We start from the raw sequence: 12948 nt of genomic DNA, 5'->3' as shown, positions 1-12948 counted from the left end.
TTTTTTGAGACGGAGTTTCGCTCTTGTTACCCAGGCTGGAGTGCAATGGCGCGATCTCGGCTCACCGCAACCTCCGCCTCCTGGGTTCAGGCAATTTTCCTGCCTCAGCCTCCTGAGTAGCTGGGATTACAGGCACGCACCACCATGCCCAGCTAATGTTTTGTATTTTTAGTAGAGATGGGGTTTCACCATGTTGACCAGGATGTCTCGATCTCTTGACCTCGTGATCCACCCGCCTCGGCCTCCCAAAGTTCTAGGATTACAGGCGTGAGCCACCACGCCCGGCAATTTTTGTATTTTTAATAGAAACAGGTTTCACCATGTTGGCCAGTCTGGTCTCGAACTCCTGGCCTCAAGCGATCTACCCACCTCAGCCTCCCAAATTGCTGGGATTACAGGTGCAAGCCATAGTACTGGCCTCTATTAACTTTTTCTTACATACTCTGTATGGTTTGTCTTATAAGAAGCATATATTATTATTCCAAGCTAATAAGCAAAAAGAATAAGCTGAATTTCTCTCAGCATGCATAGCACATGGGGCGCTATCAGCCACAAAGTTCCCTTGAAATAATCATCATCAACTCACAACCAAGAGGTAGCCACACGACATTATCAACACTCCCCTCCCCCAAAACAGTCCTGGGAGTTGGATAATCATAACAACAAAAAGCCCAAAGGAAAAGGTATCATTTAGCTCCCCCCAAACAAAACCCAGCCCCCCTCCTCTGCCTTCAGGCTACTCCTCCAAAGATTACTCACCATCAAACTTGGCAAGCTTACTGATGTCTCCCAATTCTGAAGTGACTGGAATCGCCTGACGTACTTTCATGTTGGTCTCGCTGGAAGGACAGTATCCCTGAGTCCCCACTCCTTCCTCACCCTCTAAATGTTTTTTTTTAATAGATCGCTCTGTTGCCCAAGCTGGAGTGCAGTGGCACAATCATACTGAAGCCTCCAACTCCTGGGCTCAAATGATCCTTCCACCTCAGCCTCCCAGGTAGCTGGGATTACAGGCATTAAAACTATCATGCCCAACTAATTTTTTAACTTTTTTAAATTTTTTTTTTTTTAATAGAGACGAGGTCTCACCATCTTGCCCAGGCTGGTCTCAAGCTCCTGGGCTCAAGCAATCCTCCCACACTGGCCTCCCAAAGTGCTGGGATTTACAGGAGTGAGCCACCATGCCCAGCCTTCCCCATCCTCTAAATTCTACCCGGGGCACGTAAGCATGGGGCATAGCTGCTTAGCCCAGCAAATACTGGCTGAATAATACTTCATACATCCAAAGCCTTTCTTACCCCTAATTTTGCCAAATTCAGACAGAGCCCAGACTGAACCTCGTTCAAAGACAATCTTTTTACCTCCAAAGAGACAGAAGGAGAGGGCTGACACTGAGCATGCCACTTACCCATCCAGTTCTGCTGTCTCTATGTAACACAGCCCATGGGGCTCACTGCTGGAAAGGAGGAGGAGATCCGCCTAGAGAGAAAACCTAATGAGAAGTCCAAATATGCAAACCTCCACCCCCAGTGGGCTGTGATGATGGCTCCTTCCACTAAGCATTCTTGGTTTGCTTAGTTCCAGGTGCATCAGTGGCCCCTGACGTGAGAAAGTTTCCTGCCGTGAGCGGGTGGGTGTTTAAGAGGCAACAGTAAATCAGGAAGGCTTCATCCCTTTCTGACACAGAAGAGGAAGAATGCTATAGGCCTAGAGGGGTACCCTGTCCCTTACCGCGACAAACTGGTTATTTTCTAGCTTGATAATATCACCAACACAGACATTCATCCACTGCTCCTGCTGGAGGCTGAGGCAACGAGAAGACAGTGAAGAGGCTGTCAGGAGCTACAGCGGCTCCCAGGGGACCCTCTTCCTCCCCAGAGCCCTCGTCTCCAGCAGGCACTCACATTCCATTGATCAGCACCTGAGACTGGCGGTTATTCACCTGATTATCACTCTTGTGGCGGAACTGAAAAGAAGAAAACTGTAAAAGGTAAGACACCATTCCCTGCCTGGAAGGAATTCGCTGATCAGGAGAACTCAGAGCGCGTAGAGTAACGCCTCATACACACCCCATCACAAACCAGTTCTCCCTCCGCCCCCATAGCAAAAAGACACCATGGATCTAGCCGGATGTCAAGGAAACCAAAAAAACTGTGCTGGATGAAGGTGGCTGTGAGTTGGGGGTGGGTGTGGGAGTAATGGTGGGTGACTGGGACAAAATAGCAGAATTAAAACAACTCACATAGTCATCAGTGGCATCTTTAACAGCTGTGATGGTGAGGACAAGAACCAAAGGCACAATGGTGGTGAACCAGGACAGGGAAGAAATCTGTGGGATCAACTGAAAGGAAGAAAGAGAAGCATGCCTCCGAAACCCCATCTGATGCCTTCCTTCCCCTTCCTCTTTCTTGACTTTATTCAGTTTGGGGAGCTGCAAAAGATCTACTATGTATGGGTCACCTACCTGCAGAATGAGGAGGAACAGGAAGTAAGTATTGGCAACTTCCTGGAACTGCTCAAAGAGGTTGACAGGCAGGAAGGTGAGAATATTGTACTTGGAGGTCTTGATGCAGTTACTCTATGGCAGTAGGAGAGAAGATAAATGAGCAGCCTCCAGCCCCCACCCAGAACCAGACTGAAGCTGCCTCACCATCTTTATACTTCCCCAGATCTCTGCCCCAAAAGCCAGCAGTAACAGGTGTGGGAGGGGGAAAGAGGAGGAGAGAAGGGAGTCTCAAGAGGTCAATGCATTCTGCTTCACTGACAGGTGAAGGCATGAAAAATTCAGCACAGTAGCAGATGGAGAGTGGCTAAAGTGGGTGCCTTCCCCTCTCCCAAGCACTCTTCCCCGGCAGCCCTCAGTCCCAGCGTAGGCTGTCCTTGCCCCTTTCCCCTCTCCAATCAGAGAGAAGGAACAGGTGGTCTGGAGTCACTTACCGCATACTGGAATTTCTCATTGTATTCTCGGTCATTAGCCCGAGCCCTCCTTTCTTCTTCTGCAACAAAATGATGCTGCAGTCAGGAGGAGCAAACTGAGGTCTGGACCAACACTTTGTGAGGGTTCGCTGGTTTTTTCCACAGAATATCGTTAAGGAGTTAGCTCCACAACTGAGGGGTCATCAAATTCTTCCCTCCAGTCCACCTTGCACCAGCGGCCTGACCCATGGCTCTCCAGGTTACACTCACAGGACAAGGCGTGTTCTCTTCTCCTCACCACCAACCTTCAAGGTCTACAACTGGGAGCACCCAGTTTGTCTCCCCCACCCCCACTCCAGGGGAATCTTAGCCATTGACAGTCTTGGGATTCCCCAGCCCCTTTTGCTGCTCTTAGTAATGCATACATCGTCATAACCAAGGAGTAGCGCTGAAAACACAAAGCTGCCTTCCCCCGGGGACCACTGCAGACCTAGCCGCTGTACTGCTCTCTCCCTATTTCGAGGGTAGGGTAGATGGCAAGAAGGAGGGTCACTGTGCCCTGGAGCTGCGCTGCGGCAGCATCCCAGCCCCACGTGCAGTCCCCCCTACAGGAGCCTCTGCTTGTCACATGTCACCAGCAGCTGCTTCTGACTGGCCCACAATGACATCACCTTATTTCAAAGCTCATCTTCAAGTAGAAAAGGTGGGGGGTGGTCAGGGATATGGATCATGCAGACTGAGACGGAGATGGAGAAGGGAGGAATGAAAAGTAATTGAAACAGTTGCTCTCTAACTGGACCTTCCTTGTGCCATCTGCACGCATTTCCCTTAAAGGGCTCATCTGTCACTCAGTTAGTGACACTTATCTAGCTAAACCTATCTCAAGCCTCTGCAGGTCTGGGACTGCAGGCACCAAATTCATGTCCCAGAACAAGGAGCTGTCCCATCATGGATTCCCCAGCCCATCTCCCCGGGGGTCACCATGACCTCATGCTGCAAAAGGGGGTAACTTGGTTAGGCAGTAAACCTAATGCCTTAAACCTGTCCAGGAGCCAAAGACAGCATTCCAGAATCTGTTCCACACACCCCAGGCCCCCTGCAGAGCACACTGCAGTAACAAAACCCCAGGCCACAGTGCCCCCTGCCTACCAAGCCACTTCACTCCCAAAAACTTCCCTAGAGGGGTTCCCTTGGGCTGAGTCCCCTGCGCAATCACCAAAGACCATGCAAAGGAAGATGGTAGGAACTGTACCCTTCGGAGCCAGGAATCTCTGGGTCTGGAAAGAGGATCAGAGAAGGTTGGGGGAGGCCGGGGACAAGTGAATGTGCGGATTGGAGGGGGGAATAATTGGAAGCCAGGCGCTGCCTCCCGTTACCTGTCCCCCAAGAGGGCTTCTTTCGGCTCCAAGAGGGAGGTGGCCGGGCCCGAGCCCACTTCTCGGGCATCTCCTTGGGGACTGTCATGATCCCGGTTTGAGTGGGGGACGGCAGACCGTCTATATGTCCTTGGGCTTAGCGGCATCGAAGGGGCGGCTCCCCGGGGAGGTGCAGGAGCCGCGGCCGCTCAGAGGGGAGCCCCGGCCATCGGGCGCGCGCCCCACTCGCAGCCCAGGCCATCCTCCCAGCCGCGGGCGCTCGGGGACGCCGCGAGCTCAGCAGCGCAGTCGCCGCCCCCCATTCCCCCCAGCGGACGCCAGCGTGCGCTGAGTGGCCCCGGACGCGCCGAGCACGCACAGGGCTCCGCCCCCGCCCGCTCCCCAACTGCAGGGGCCGCAGCCTGCCAGCGCGCCGCGTAGGCGAAAGCTCGCGCGAGCCCCGCCTTCCCTCCCACCCCCGGGCCTGGCCAACGCGGGGCCGGGCCAATGCGCGGCCGGGCCAATGCGGACTGCCAGCGTTGTCGGGGGCAACCGCTTTCACGCACACACACCCCCGCCCGCGGGAAAGCCAGGAAGATGGGTGGATGGAAAAATGAGGGGGGCATGGAGGGGGTGAAAGGACCGAGCAGAGATGAGAACACAGCTCCCTAGACTAGAGAGTAGGAGCTGCAGGTGCCCCAAGACTGCAGATGTTCGGGGCAGGAAGGTGGGAGGGAGCTGGTGCTCAGCGCCGTCCTGGCAGATAACCGAGCCTTGGAATCAAGCGGAAGAATTCGGTTTCCTAGGCTCCCTCCAAGCTGGATAGGGGCTGTAAGCTACCCTCCCTCAGACCCATACCACTTGTCCCTAAAGCTCCCTTTGCTCCCTGAGCCATAACACCCACTCTTGATGGTTCCCGGGATCTCCCCTCCTTGCCTGTCTTACCTGGGGGGCGCTTTTTTGCACACAGTGCCATCTCACCCAGCAAGATCCCAGCAATCCCATGGGAGACCCTGCAAGAAGGTGACAGATGAATGAGGTCAGGAAGCTGATGGTAACTCTTCCCTCCCCTCATGAGATCCCTTTTGAAGACCCTCTTCTCCAGCTCTGACCTTGCCCCCCCCCCCCCCGCCTCCTCCTCCCAGTCTCTCCTCTTACTGCCCTGATGGGTCCCTGGGAAACAGGGGATTTCCCCACCACCTCCCATCATCCCCCTGCCTTGGGTGACATGGGGGGGGGGCTGAGATTTTACAGAAGCCAAGGCCTCTAGGGAAAGAAGAGGCCAGATATTGAAAAAAGGGGCACAGCTCTCAAGGTATCCATCCCAGGGACAACGGAGGCTCCCAGGTGTTCTGATGGCAACGAGTAGTGCTTGTGCTTACTAGAAAGCAGTTTCCCCAAAGGGTGGGGTGGAGGGAGCATAAGCCAGGAAACACCTGGCAGGGCATCAGGAAACAGGGTGGGCAGGCTCCACCCTTCTCGAAAGGCTTACAAGTTCTCCGTCATCCCACCCCCCATTACTGGGGCTTCCATTATCACCTCCTCCAGGGGGAGCTCACATTTGAGGCATGGCCGTCACTTTCTGCACAGACAGTCCCCAAACAGCTTCCTCTCAGCCTGGGTCAGCCACCTTTCTGGGCTGGCAGAGGGATCTTCCCAACCCTAGTGGGGAGTTCACCCCTCCTTCTCTCCCACCGCAAGCCTAGTCCAGTCAGCATGGCACTGGGCAGGGTCAGGGAGTGCCAGTGAGACAGGCCTGTGCCTGCTCCACCTTCCCATGTCCTTTCTTTCGCCCAAAAAGTTTCAAGGCCTGGCCTTACAAGGCAGGGTCACAGAGCCTCATCCTTATTCCCCAGCCTGGCCCAAAGGAAACCGCCAGTCAGTCACCTCCTCTTTCTTTCTCTGGGTGGAAGGCATTTCAACTCCTCATCCTCTTTGGCTCCCCCTGCCTCCAGCCTACCAGTCACACCCCACCGGCCTGTCAGCCCCAAGAGATACTAATTGCGTGTCTGGCCAACCTCTATAATTACAGACTCTTCCATGACCCAGTCACCCACACCAGTTCTCCCTTCACCAGCTCAGATCCCATCCTTAATGCCAGGTCAGACAATCCTGAAAGCCAGAAGTCCTTTTCATCCCTGACCCTCTCCAACTATGGCAGGCAAGGGTGCCTGGCTCAGGAAGAAAAACCTCATCCACATTTTAGAGATGCCAAGCCCTCCTTCAGGGCCCCCTGCCAGGGTCTCCACCCAGTCTGAGTATGAGTCACAGGAGGGTGGGGCGCACAGGGAGAGGTTAAAGGATGCAAGGGTGGGCATCACAAGTTCTACAGGCAGCCCCGCCGTTGGGGAGGAAGGGATCAAGACACACTATCAGCCTGAAGATCTGAGTTTGAGTCCCATGAAAGAGTTAAAGTAGGAGCTGCACACACCCTCAGGAGCCAGGAGTCTGGATACCGACCAGGAAAGTTGTTTTACCTCTGAGACCCTGGGGAGACTGGGAGGAGGCTTGGCCCCAGACCTCATCCCCTCTGGGGGGGTTGGGGGGAGCCATGATTCCAAGGGAAAGGGAGGAGAGACCTGGGAACAGGGATCACTCTCACTTTTCCTTCTCAGTCTCACACAGCCTGGGTTTTCTGAACAGGTCAGGCTCCTCAGCCACGTTGCCCTGCCCCGTCACCCTGCCCCAGCCCCCTCTCGGCCACATTTGGGATAAAAATAGCCAGCCCCGGCAAGGAGGCAAGGCTCCATGGAGGAAAACAGCTCCTCCTATAGGTCCGGTCTCTGCTTCCTTCCAAGCAAGAGCCCCAAAAGGCTGGCCACTTCTTTCAGAGGAGGCTGGCAGGTCAGGGAAACAGGAGGAAATGGAAGACCCCCAGGTCACTGGCCACCAACACGAGCTCGGGCCACCTTCCCTCACCGAGGACAGAACTCAGGGCACAGCTATATCATCTCCCAGAGCTCCCGCCCCTCCTGACACACTCGGTTTTCCGCGGGCAGAGACAGACTTCCACCTCAGAAAGACAAAGCCTACCAGCCCAAACTCCCTTCTCCAGGCACCGAACCCTCGGGTCCCGGCTACTCCTCTCGCCCCACAACTCTCTGGGCGGGTCTCCCTCGGCGGAGGCTGCACGAGATTCTCCTGGGCACTCGCGCCGCTCTCCTGCTCTCCACGCGCCCCTTCGGCACCCCATCCTCCCACCCAGCACACAGTCCCCCGCTCTGCCCGGTCCCCGGGCACCCGACAGCCCCTGCTCTCCAGTCGGCCGCCACCCGCCCCCGGTCTGGCAGCAGCTCCCTACCCCCCGTCCCCGGTGCTCCCCCATCCACACCCGCTCCCGGGCCCCTCCAGCCCCGCGGCCGCCGCCGCATCCCTCTGCCCTCCTGGCCCCGCGCTCCCGGGCGTCCCCGCCTCGCCTCGCCTCGCCTCGCCTCACCTCAGCGCTCAGCGCTCGGCGCCCGCCCCGGCGGCCCCGTCCTGCCCATGCCGGGGGCTGGGGCGGGGGGCGCTCGGCTTGGCTCCCCGCGGGCTCCCGCCCCCCCAGCTGCGGCCCCGCTCCCCCGGGGCCTCTGCCCGCTACTTTGTGTCAGTTTCGGCCACGGCGGGGCGGAAGTGACGGAGCTGGCGGCGGGGCCGGGGGCCGGGAGGGGTTTTGGGGAGGGGAGAGGGATCTGGGAGGAGGGAGCAGCCATCTTTGTGCGGGGCAGGGGGAGGGTCTTAGCCCTTCCGAGGCTCGGCGTGGCCAGGCTGGGATCCCCCCACACGCACGTCCATCTGCCTCTTAAAAGAAAAAACAATTCGGGAGGCTAGATCGTTCAGAGGGTTTTTTTAATTTGGAAAAAAGGAGTAGAGGAACTCTGCCTTCTCTGCAAAACGAGCATCCTCTGCAGGGAGCGGCGGCAGAGCTGTAGAAGTGGTGAACAACCAGAATTCTCCCCGGCGCCAGGTTGCCCTCAGCCCCCGACTCTCGCTCCTCGGAGCCGTCCGCCCTCTGTTCCTTCACCCTTTCTCCTCGCCCTGCTTCATCTCACTGTATCTCACTCTCCTTTAATGAACGACGCCGCACCGAGATGTTGAGGAACCGTGCCTCAGTTTCCCCGCCTTGCTCTCGGTCTCTGTGCCCCGCCTCCCTCCCTCCCTCCGCCCCCACCACGCCCCCTAGGTGGAGGCGGCCTCCCCACCCCTAACTACCCGCTGCGAGAGGCTTCCCGAGAGGGTGAAGGCGGGAGGCGCCGAGGCGATGAAAGCTGGGAGTCGGCAGTCGGGACAGGCTGTGGAGGGCAGTCCCCAGGGTTGTGCCCTACCCTGGATGGTGGCCCCCTCCACCCTGCAGATGCCCACAGCCGTCCCCGTCCAGCGTCCGGGTGCGCACCCTCTAGCGGCTACCTCGAGTAATTACGTTCCAAGAGGCCCAGAGGGTCAGAAAACCGCTTTGCGAGAGGAGGGGGATGAGAAGGCTGAGTCCCGGTACCTTATCCTCCTCCGCTTCTCCCTGTCCAGGATCCTTCTTAGGAGGAAGGGGTGCCATGTTCTGGCACATGAACAAGGAGGAAGAATAACTGTTGCTCCCAGGCGGGGTCAGTGATGGCTGGCTCCAGGGTCCACGACTGAAGTGAGGATTGGCCTAATCATAGCTTACACTCCAGCGTCTGAGCTGAGGCAGGAGTTTCCAACTCTGAGGCTTTACGTTGGTCGGACACCAGATGCTGAACTGGCTCTGGGTCCTCAGGATGGTGCAGAGCCACCAACAGCTGGTAAGTGGCTGTGCCAAGCGTGGCCCCCACCATAGGGGCCACCACAGGCACCCACCACCAGCCATTACCAGCACTGCAAAAGAAGGACAATAGGAAGGTATCAGGAGTGACTCCCTTAGCCTCCCCCTCTCCAAGGACCAGGGGCAGTAGCAAGAGAGTGCCCTAAAGTTGTTCCTGGAGTGGTGGACACCAGGAAGGGGATTGCTTTGTCACCAAAGCATAGTATTTAGAAGAGGGAACCCCAGGAGAGCTCTGTCCAGCCTCTCGCCTTAGGGAGTGATCTGAATATATTAATTTTGCTGATGAAGTCTCTAATGTGCACAGAGGTAATATGGCATGCTTAAGAACACAACCTCTAAATCTTACTGTGTCAGTGAAAAGTGAGAGGGAAGCAAGGGAGAAAGAGGGAGCATGTGACTTGCAGAAAGAACATTGTCCTAAGAGGCCAAGAGAGCTATTTAAAGACAGACTTTCGGGACCCAGGGACAGAGCCTTTAGCAGAGGAAGACGAGTGGAGGCCAGCACCAGAAGAAGGTCTCTCCCACCTGAAGACTTCAGGACCCCAGCCAGCCACGTAGGTGAAGAGACGCGGGCCCAGGTCCCGGGCTGGGTTGAGTGGAACCCCGCAGTTGGCACCCATGGATAACCCGATGGCCAAGACCAGCATCCCCACCACCACAGGCTCCAGACCCGCAGGGACTCCCTTGTTCCGTCTGTCCAGGATGGCCAAGAGCCCCACGATCAGCATCCCGGTGCCCAGAACCTTGGAGTCAACAGAGGCAGAGGGGACCCGTCAGCTTCCAGGTGCTCCATCTTCCCTCTCTAATCCAAATGCTCCATGTCGTCTAGCTTTGTGCAGCACAGGCAGTTGGGGATGGTAGGGGGTGCCGAGATAGACCCAACCTACAGTCTACCCAGAGACTGAACAATGGGCTGGGGTCCCGAGGAACAGGGCGAAAGTTGGGTCCGCAGACCTCCCCCTCACACCTACCTGATCCAGGAAGCCATTGTTCAGGGACAGATAGGGGGCAGGGTAGGTGGCAAAAATAGAGGCTGTCTCCTTGGGACCAGTCACTGTCAGGTTCCCACCTGTATAGTTCTGCAGGGCGTCTGTGGACGAGGGGAACACCCAGGATGTCCCTCTTTGCTTGTTCATCCAAAACCATTCTGAGGCACCCGTGCCCACCCACAGGTGCTCCCAAGGCACGGCTCCCTCTGTTCCCTCTGTCACCGTAGTAGAGAACATAGGTGGCTCCCGAAGCACAGAAAGCAGACAGCAGCTGCACCAAGATGTAAATAGGGAGCTTGACCCAGGGGTGGCGTCCAAGGAGGCACATGGCCAGGGAGAAGGCTGGATTCAGGTGGGCCCCTTCAAGGATCAAGGAAAGAAATACAGAATCTATTAAGTGTCACTGCCAAGCATTGTCACCAGACAGCACTGCTGCTTCTTCCTACAGCCCTTAAGGGAGGTGGTATAATTTCCATCGCACAGCTTAGGAAGTTGAGGCTCCAGGATATTAAGCAATTTATCAAAGTCACACTGTGGGCTGGGCACAGTTGCTCACGCCTGTAATCACAGCACTTTGGGAGGCCGAGGCAGGTGGATCACTTGAGATCAGGAGTTTGAGACCAGCCCAGCCAACTGGTTAAAACCCATCTCCACTAAATACACAAAAATTAGCCAGGTGTGGTGGCAGGCACTTGTAATCCCAACTATTTGGGAAGCTGAGGGAGGAGAATTGCTTAAACCCAGGAGGGAGAGTTTGCAGTGAACAGCCATCACACCACTACACTTCAGCCTGGGCAACAGAGTGAAACTCCATCTCAAAAAAAAAAAAAAGACACCGGGCGCGGTGGCCCAAGCCTGTAATCCCAGCACTCTGGGAGGCTGAGGCGGGTGGATCACAAGGTCAAGAGATCGAGACCATCCTGGTCAACATGGTGAAACCCTGTCTCTACTAAAAATACAAAAAAAATTAGCTGGGCATGGTGGCCTGTGCCTGTAATCCCAGCTACTCAGGAGGCTGAGGCAGGAGAATTGCCTGAACCCAGGAGACGGAGGTTGCGGTGAGCCGAGATCACGCCATTGCACTCCAGCCTGGGTAACAAGAGCGAAACTCCATCTCAAAAAAAAAAAAAAAAGAAGACACTGTGAGTCCAAGGTTGGAACCTAGGTCTGCCTGCTTTATCCCCAGCAGCACACTATGTCTCAAGGCTCCAGCCAGGCACACCGAGGCACTGTGTATCTGTGGACAAGCAGGAGAGGTCCTGAGCAGAGATGAGCCCCCAGGGGACTTCGGCGGGGAACACAAAATGACAGCCCTCTGTGCCTGCCATAGATTTCCACCTAGGTGAGCCAAGCATTCGTGTGAGGAAGAGGGATGGAGAGATACAGAAAGGGGTTGGGCTGATGGGGCCAAAGGCTCATCTCAGTCTGGGGCACTGGTCAAGCTCAAGGAGATAATGTCCATGAGTCACAGAAGGATTTGCCTTTCCACCGTCACCAGACAGACATGCTCACATGCACGTCCCACCGGCTCCGATGACCAGACCCCTCCCTCCTCACCTGAGACATTACCACCCACGTAGATGGCTATCGTGACAGCCAGAGAGCCAGCCAGAAACATGGTGAAGAAGTTGCCTTTGTCTTCTCCACTGGTGACAGCCTGGGCCACAGCTCCTTGGGTGAGGAGCTGGGGAGAAGAGGGGAGATGAGGAACAGGGAGCCCCGGAGACCAGCAGGGAGAAGGTGGGGAAGGCCGGGGGAGCAGCCGAGGAGACGAAGCGGCACGGACGACAAGCACAGAAGGGAGAAAAGCAGAAGGGGAGGGAAAAGAAAGGGGACAGTGGAGGAAGAAGAAACGGAAAGAATGTGGGAAGAAAGATGACGTAGAAGAGGAAGGAGGTTAGGAGAGACGAGAGGATGAAAACAAAAGCGATTGGGAGTTGGCAGGAGGGGGACACCAAGAGAAAGAGATGACACCAGAAGGAGCCCGGAACTTTTGCCCACCTCCCTTCTTCCCTCCCCCAGTTACCCGACCTACCATGAGCACAAACACACCCAGAAACTCTGCCAGGCACTGCCGGGCCAGGAGGCTGCGTATCTGGAGGTGGCCCCTGACTTCGGCCCGGGCCTGAGTGAAGACCATGGTGGAAACACCCTGTGCTGCTCACTCTCCCTCTGTCTGCATAGGCACACTGCCGCTGCACGGCTACTGCCTGCCCCCAGCCAAGATAACGAGGAGACTTTAAAACCATTAGCTCAGTTGCTGAACAGCAGCTACTGTCTATGCACGTGTGTAGGCTAGGAAACAGATAACAGAAGAATGTCTGGGAGCAGGCTCTGAGCACAGAGCCCGGCATTTGCGCAACCTCTGCCTCGTCTATCCTTTATCCCCATTCATCACGGGACTAGCATCCCTCACCCTGACAGATTGAAGGAAGTACCCTGCTTCATATACATTCGATCTCTTGGTCCTGAAGTCAGCTCCGCAAAGTAGCCCTATTGCTTCCGTTCTACAGATGAGGCTACTGGGCCTTAGAAGTCCCCAAGATCACACACTTTTTTCTCTTTTTTGAGAGAGAGTCTTGTTCTGTCACCCAGGCTGTGGAGTACAGTGGTACCATCTCAGCTCACTGCAACCTCCGTCTCCCAAGTTCAAGCGATTCTCCTGCCTCAGCCTCCCAAGTAGACGGGACTACAGGTGTGTGCCACCACACCCAGCTAATTTTTATATTTTTTAGTAAAGATGAGGTTTCACCATGTTGGCCTGGCTGGTCTCGAACTCCTGACCTCTAGTGATTCACCCACCTCAGCCTCCCAAAGTGCTGGGATTACAAGTGTGAGCCACTTCGCCCGGCCCAAGAGCGCACAATTATTTCATGGCTGAGTGAATTCCAATCCAGATCTTCTGACTTTCCAT

At 55.9% G+C, this 12948-nt stretch overlaps 2 protein-coding genes across 7 annotated transcripts in view; both read right to left on the bottom strand.

Annotated features, from left to right (window-relative positions):
• ATP8B2 (ATPase phospholipid transporting 8B2) overlaps window positions 1–7885 on the bottom strand; it is a 29510-nt gene extending 21625 nt beyond the window's left edge. For 2 of the 5 annotated variants that reach the window (XM_017513396.2, XM_037733029.1), the window contains exons 1-9: window positions 7708–7885; window positions 5217–5284; window positions 2938–2996; window positions 2465–2578; window positions 2243–2341; window positions 1905–1966; window positions 1732–1804; window positions 1409–1479; window positions 760–839 (exon numbers count right to left, since the gene is read on the bottom strand). In XM_017513396.2, the coding sequence (XP_017368885.1) occupies window positions 760–839; window positions 1409–1479; window positions 1732–1804; window positions 1905–1966; window positions 2243–2341; window positions 2465–2578; window positions 2938–2996; window positions 5217–5247 (589 nt within the window). In that variant the 5' untranslated portion in view covers window positions 5248–5284; window positions 7708–7885. Of the gene's footprint in view, window positions 1–759; window positions 840–1408; window positions 1480–1731; window positions 1805–1904; window positions 1967–2242; window positions 2342–2464; window positions 2579–2937; window positions 2997–4292; window positions 4565–5216; window positions 5285–7707 lie in introns of those variants that run through there. The other 3 variants (XR_005197534.1, XR_005197535.1, XM_017513395.2) reach the window with 2 other exon arrangements.
• A 197-nt stretch (window positions 7886–8082) lies between these two features.
• AQP10 (aquaporin 10) lies at window positions 8083–12268 on the bottom strand. 2 transcript variants are annotated; one of them, XM_017513397.2, is made up of 6 exons: window positions 12070–12266; window positions 11592–11718; window positions 10257–10394; window positions 10017–10135; window positions 9571–9788; window positions 8083–9098 (listed from the first exon to the last, which is right to left on the bottom strand). In XM_017513397.2, the coding sequence occupies exons 1-6, from the start codon at window positions 12172–12174 to the stop codon at window positions 8900–8902; spliced, it is 906 nt and encodes a 301-aa protein (XP_017368886.1). In that variant the 5' UTR covers window positions 12175–12266; the 3' UTR covers window positions 8083–8899. The 2 variants fall into 2 exon arrangements, with proteins under 2 accessions (XP_017368886.1, XP_037588955.1); XM_037733027.1 differs by lacking the exon at window positions 10257–10394 and having other exon boundaries at window positions 12070–12268.
• Window positions 12269–12948: the final 680 nt, after the last annotated feature.

Source organism: Cebus imitator, unplaced genomic scaffold (assembly GCF_001604975.1).
Source record: "Cebus imitator isolate Cc_AM_T3 unplaced genomic scaffold, Cebus_imitator-1.0 Scaffold491, whole genome shotgun sequence".
NCBI lineage: Eukaryota > Metazoa > Chordata > Mammalia > Primates > Cebidae > Cebus > Cebus imitator.
Note: the sequence above shows the minus strand (reverse complement) of the source record. Positions and strands in the feature narration are given on the sequence as shown.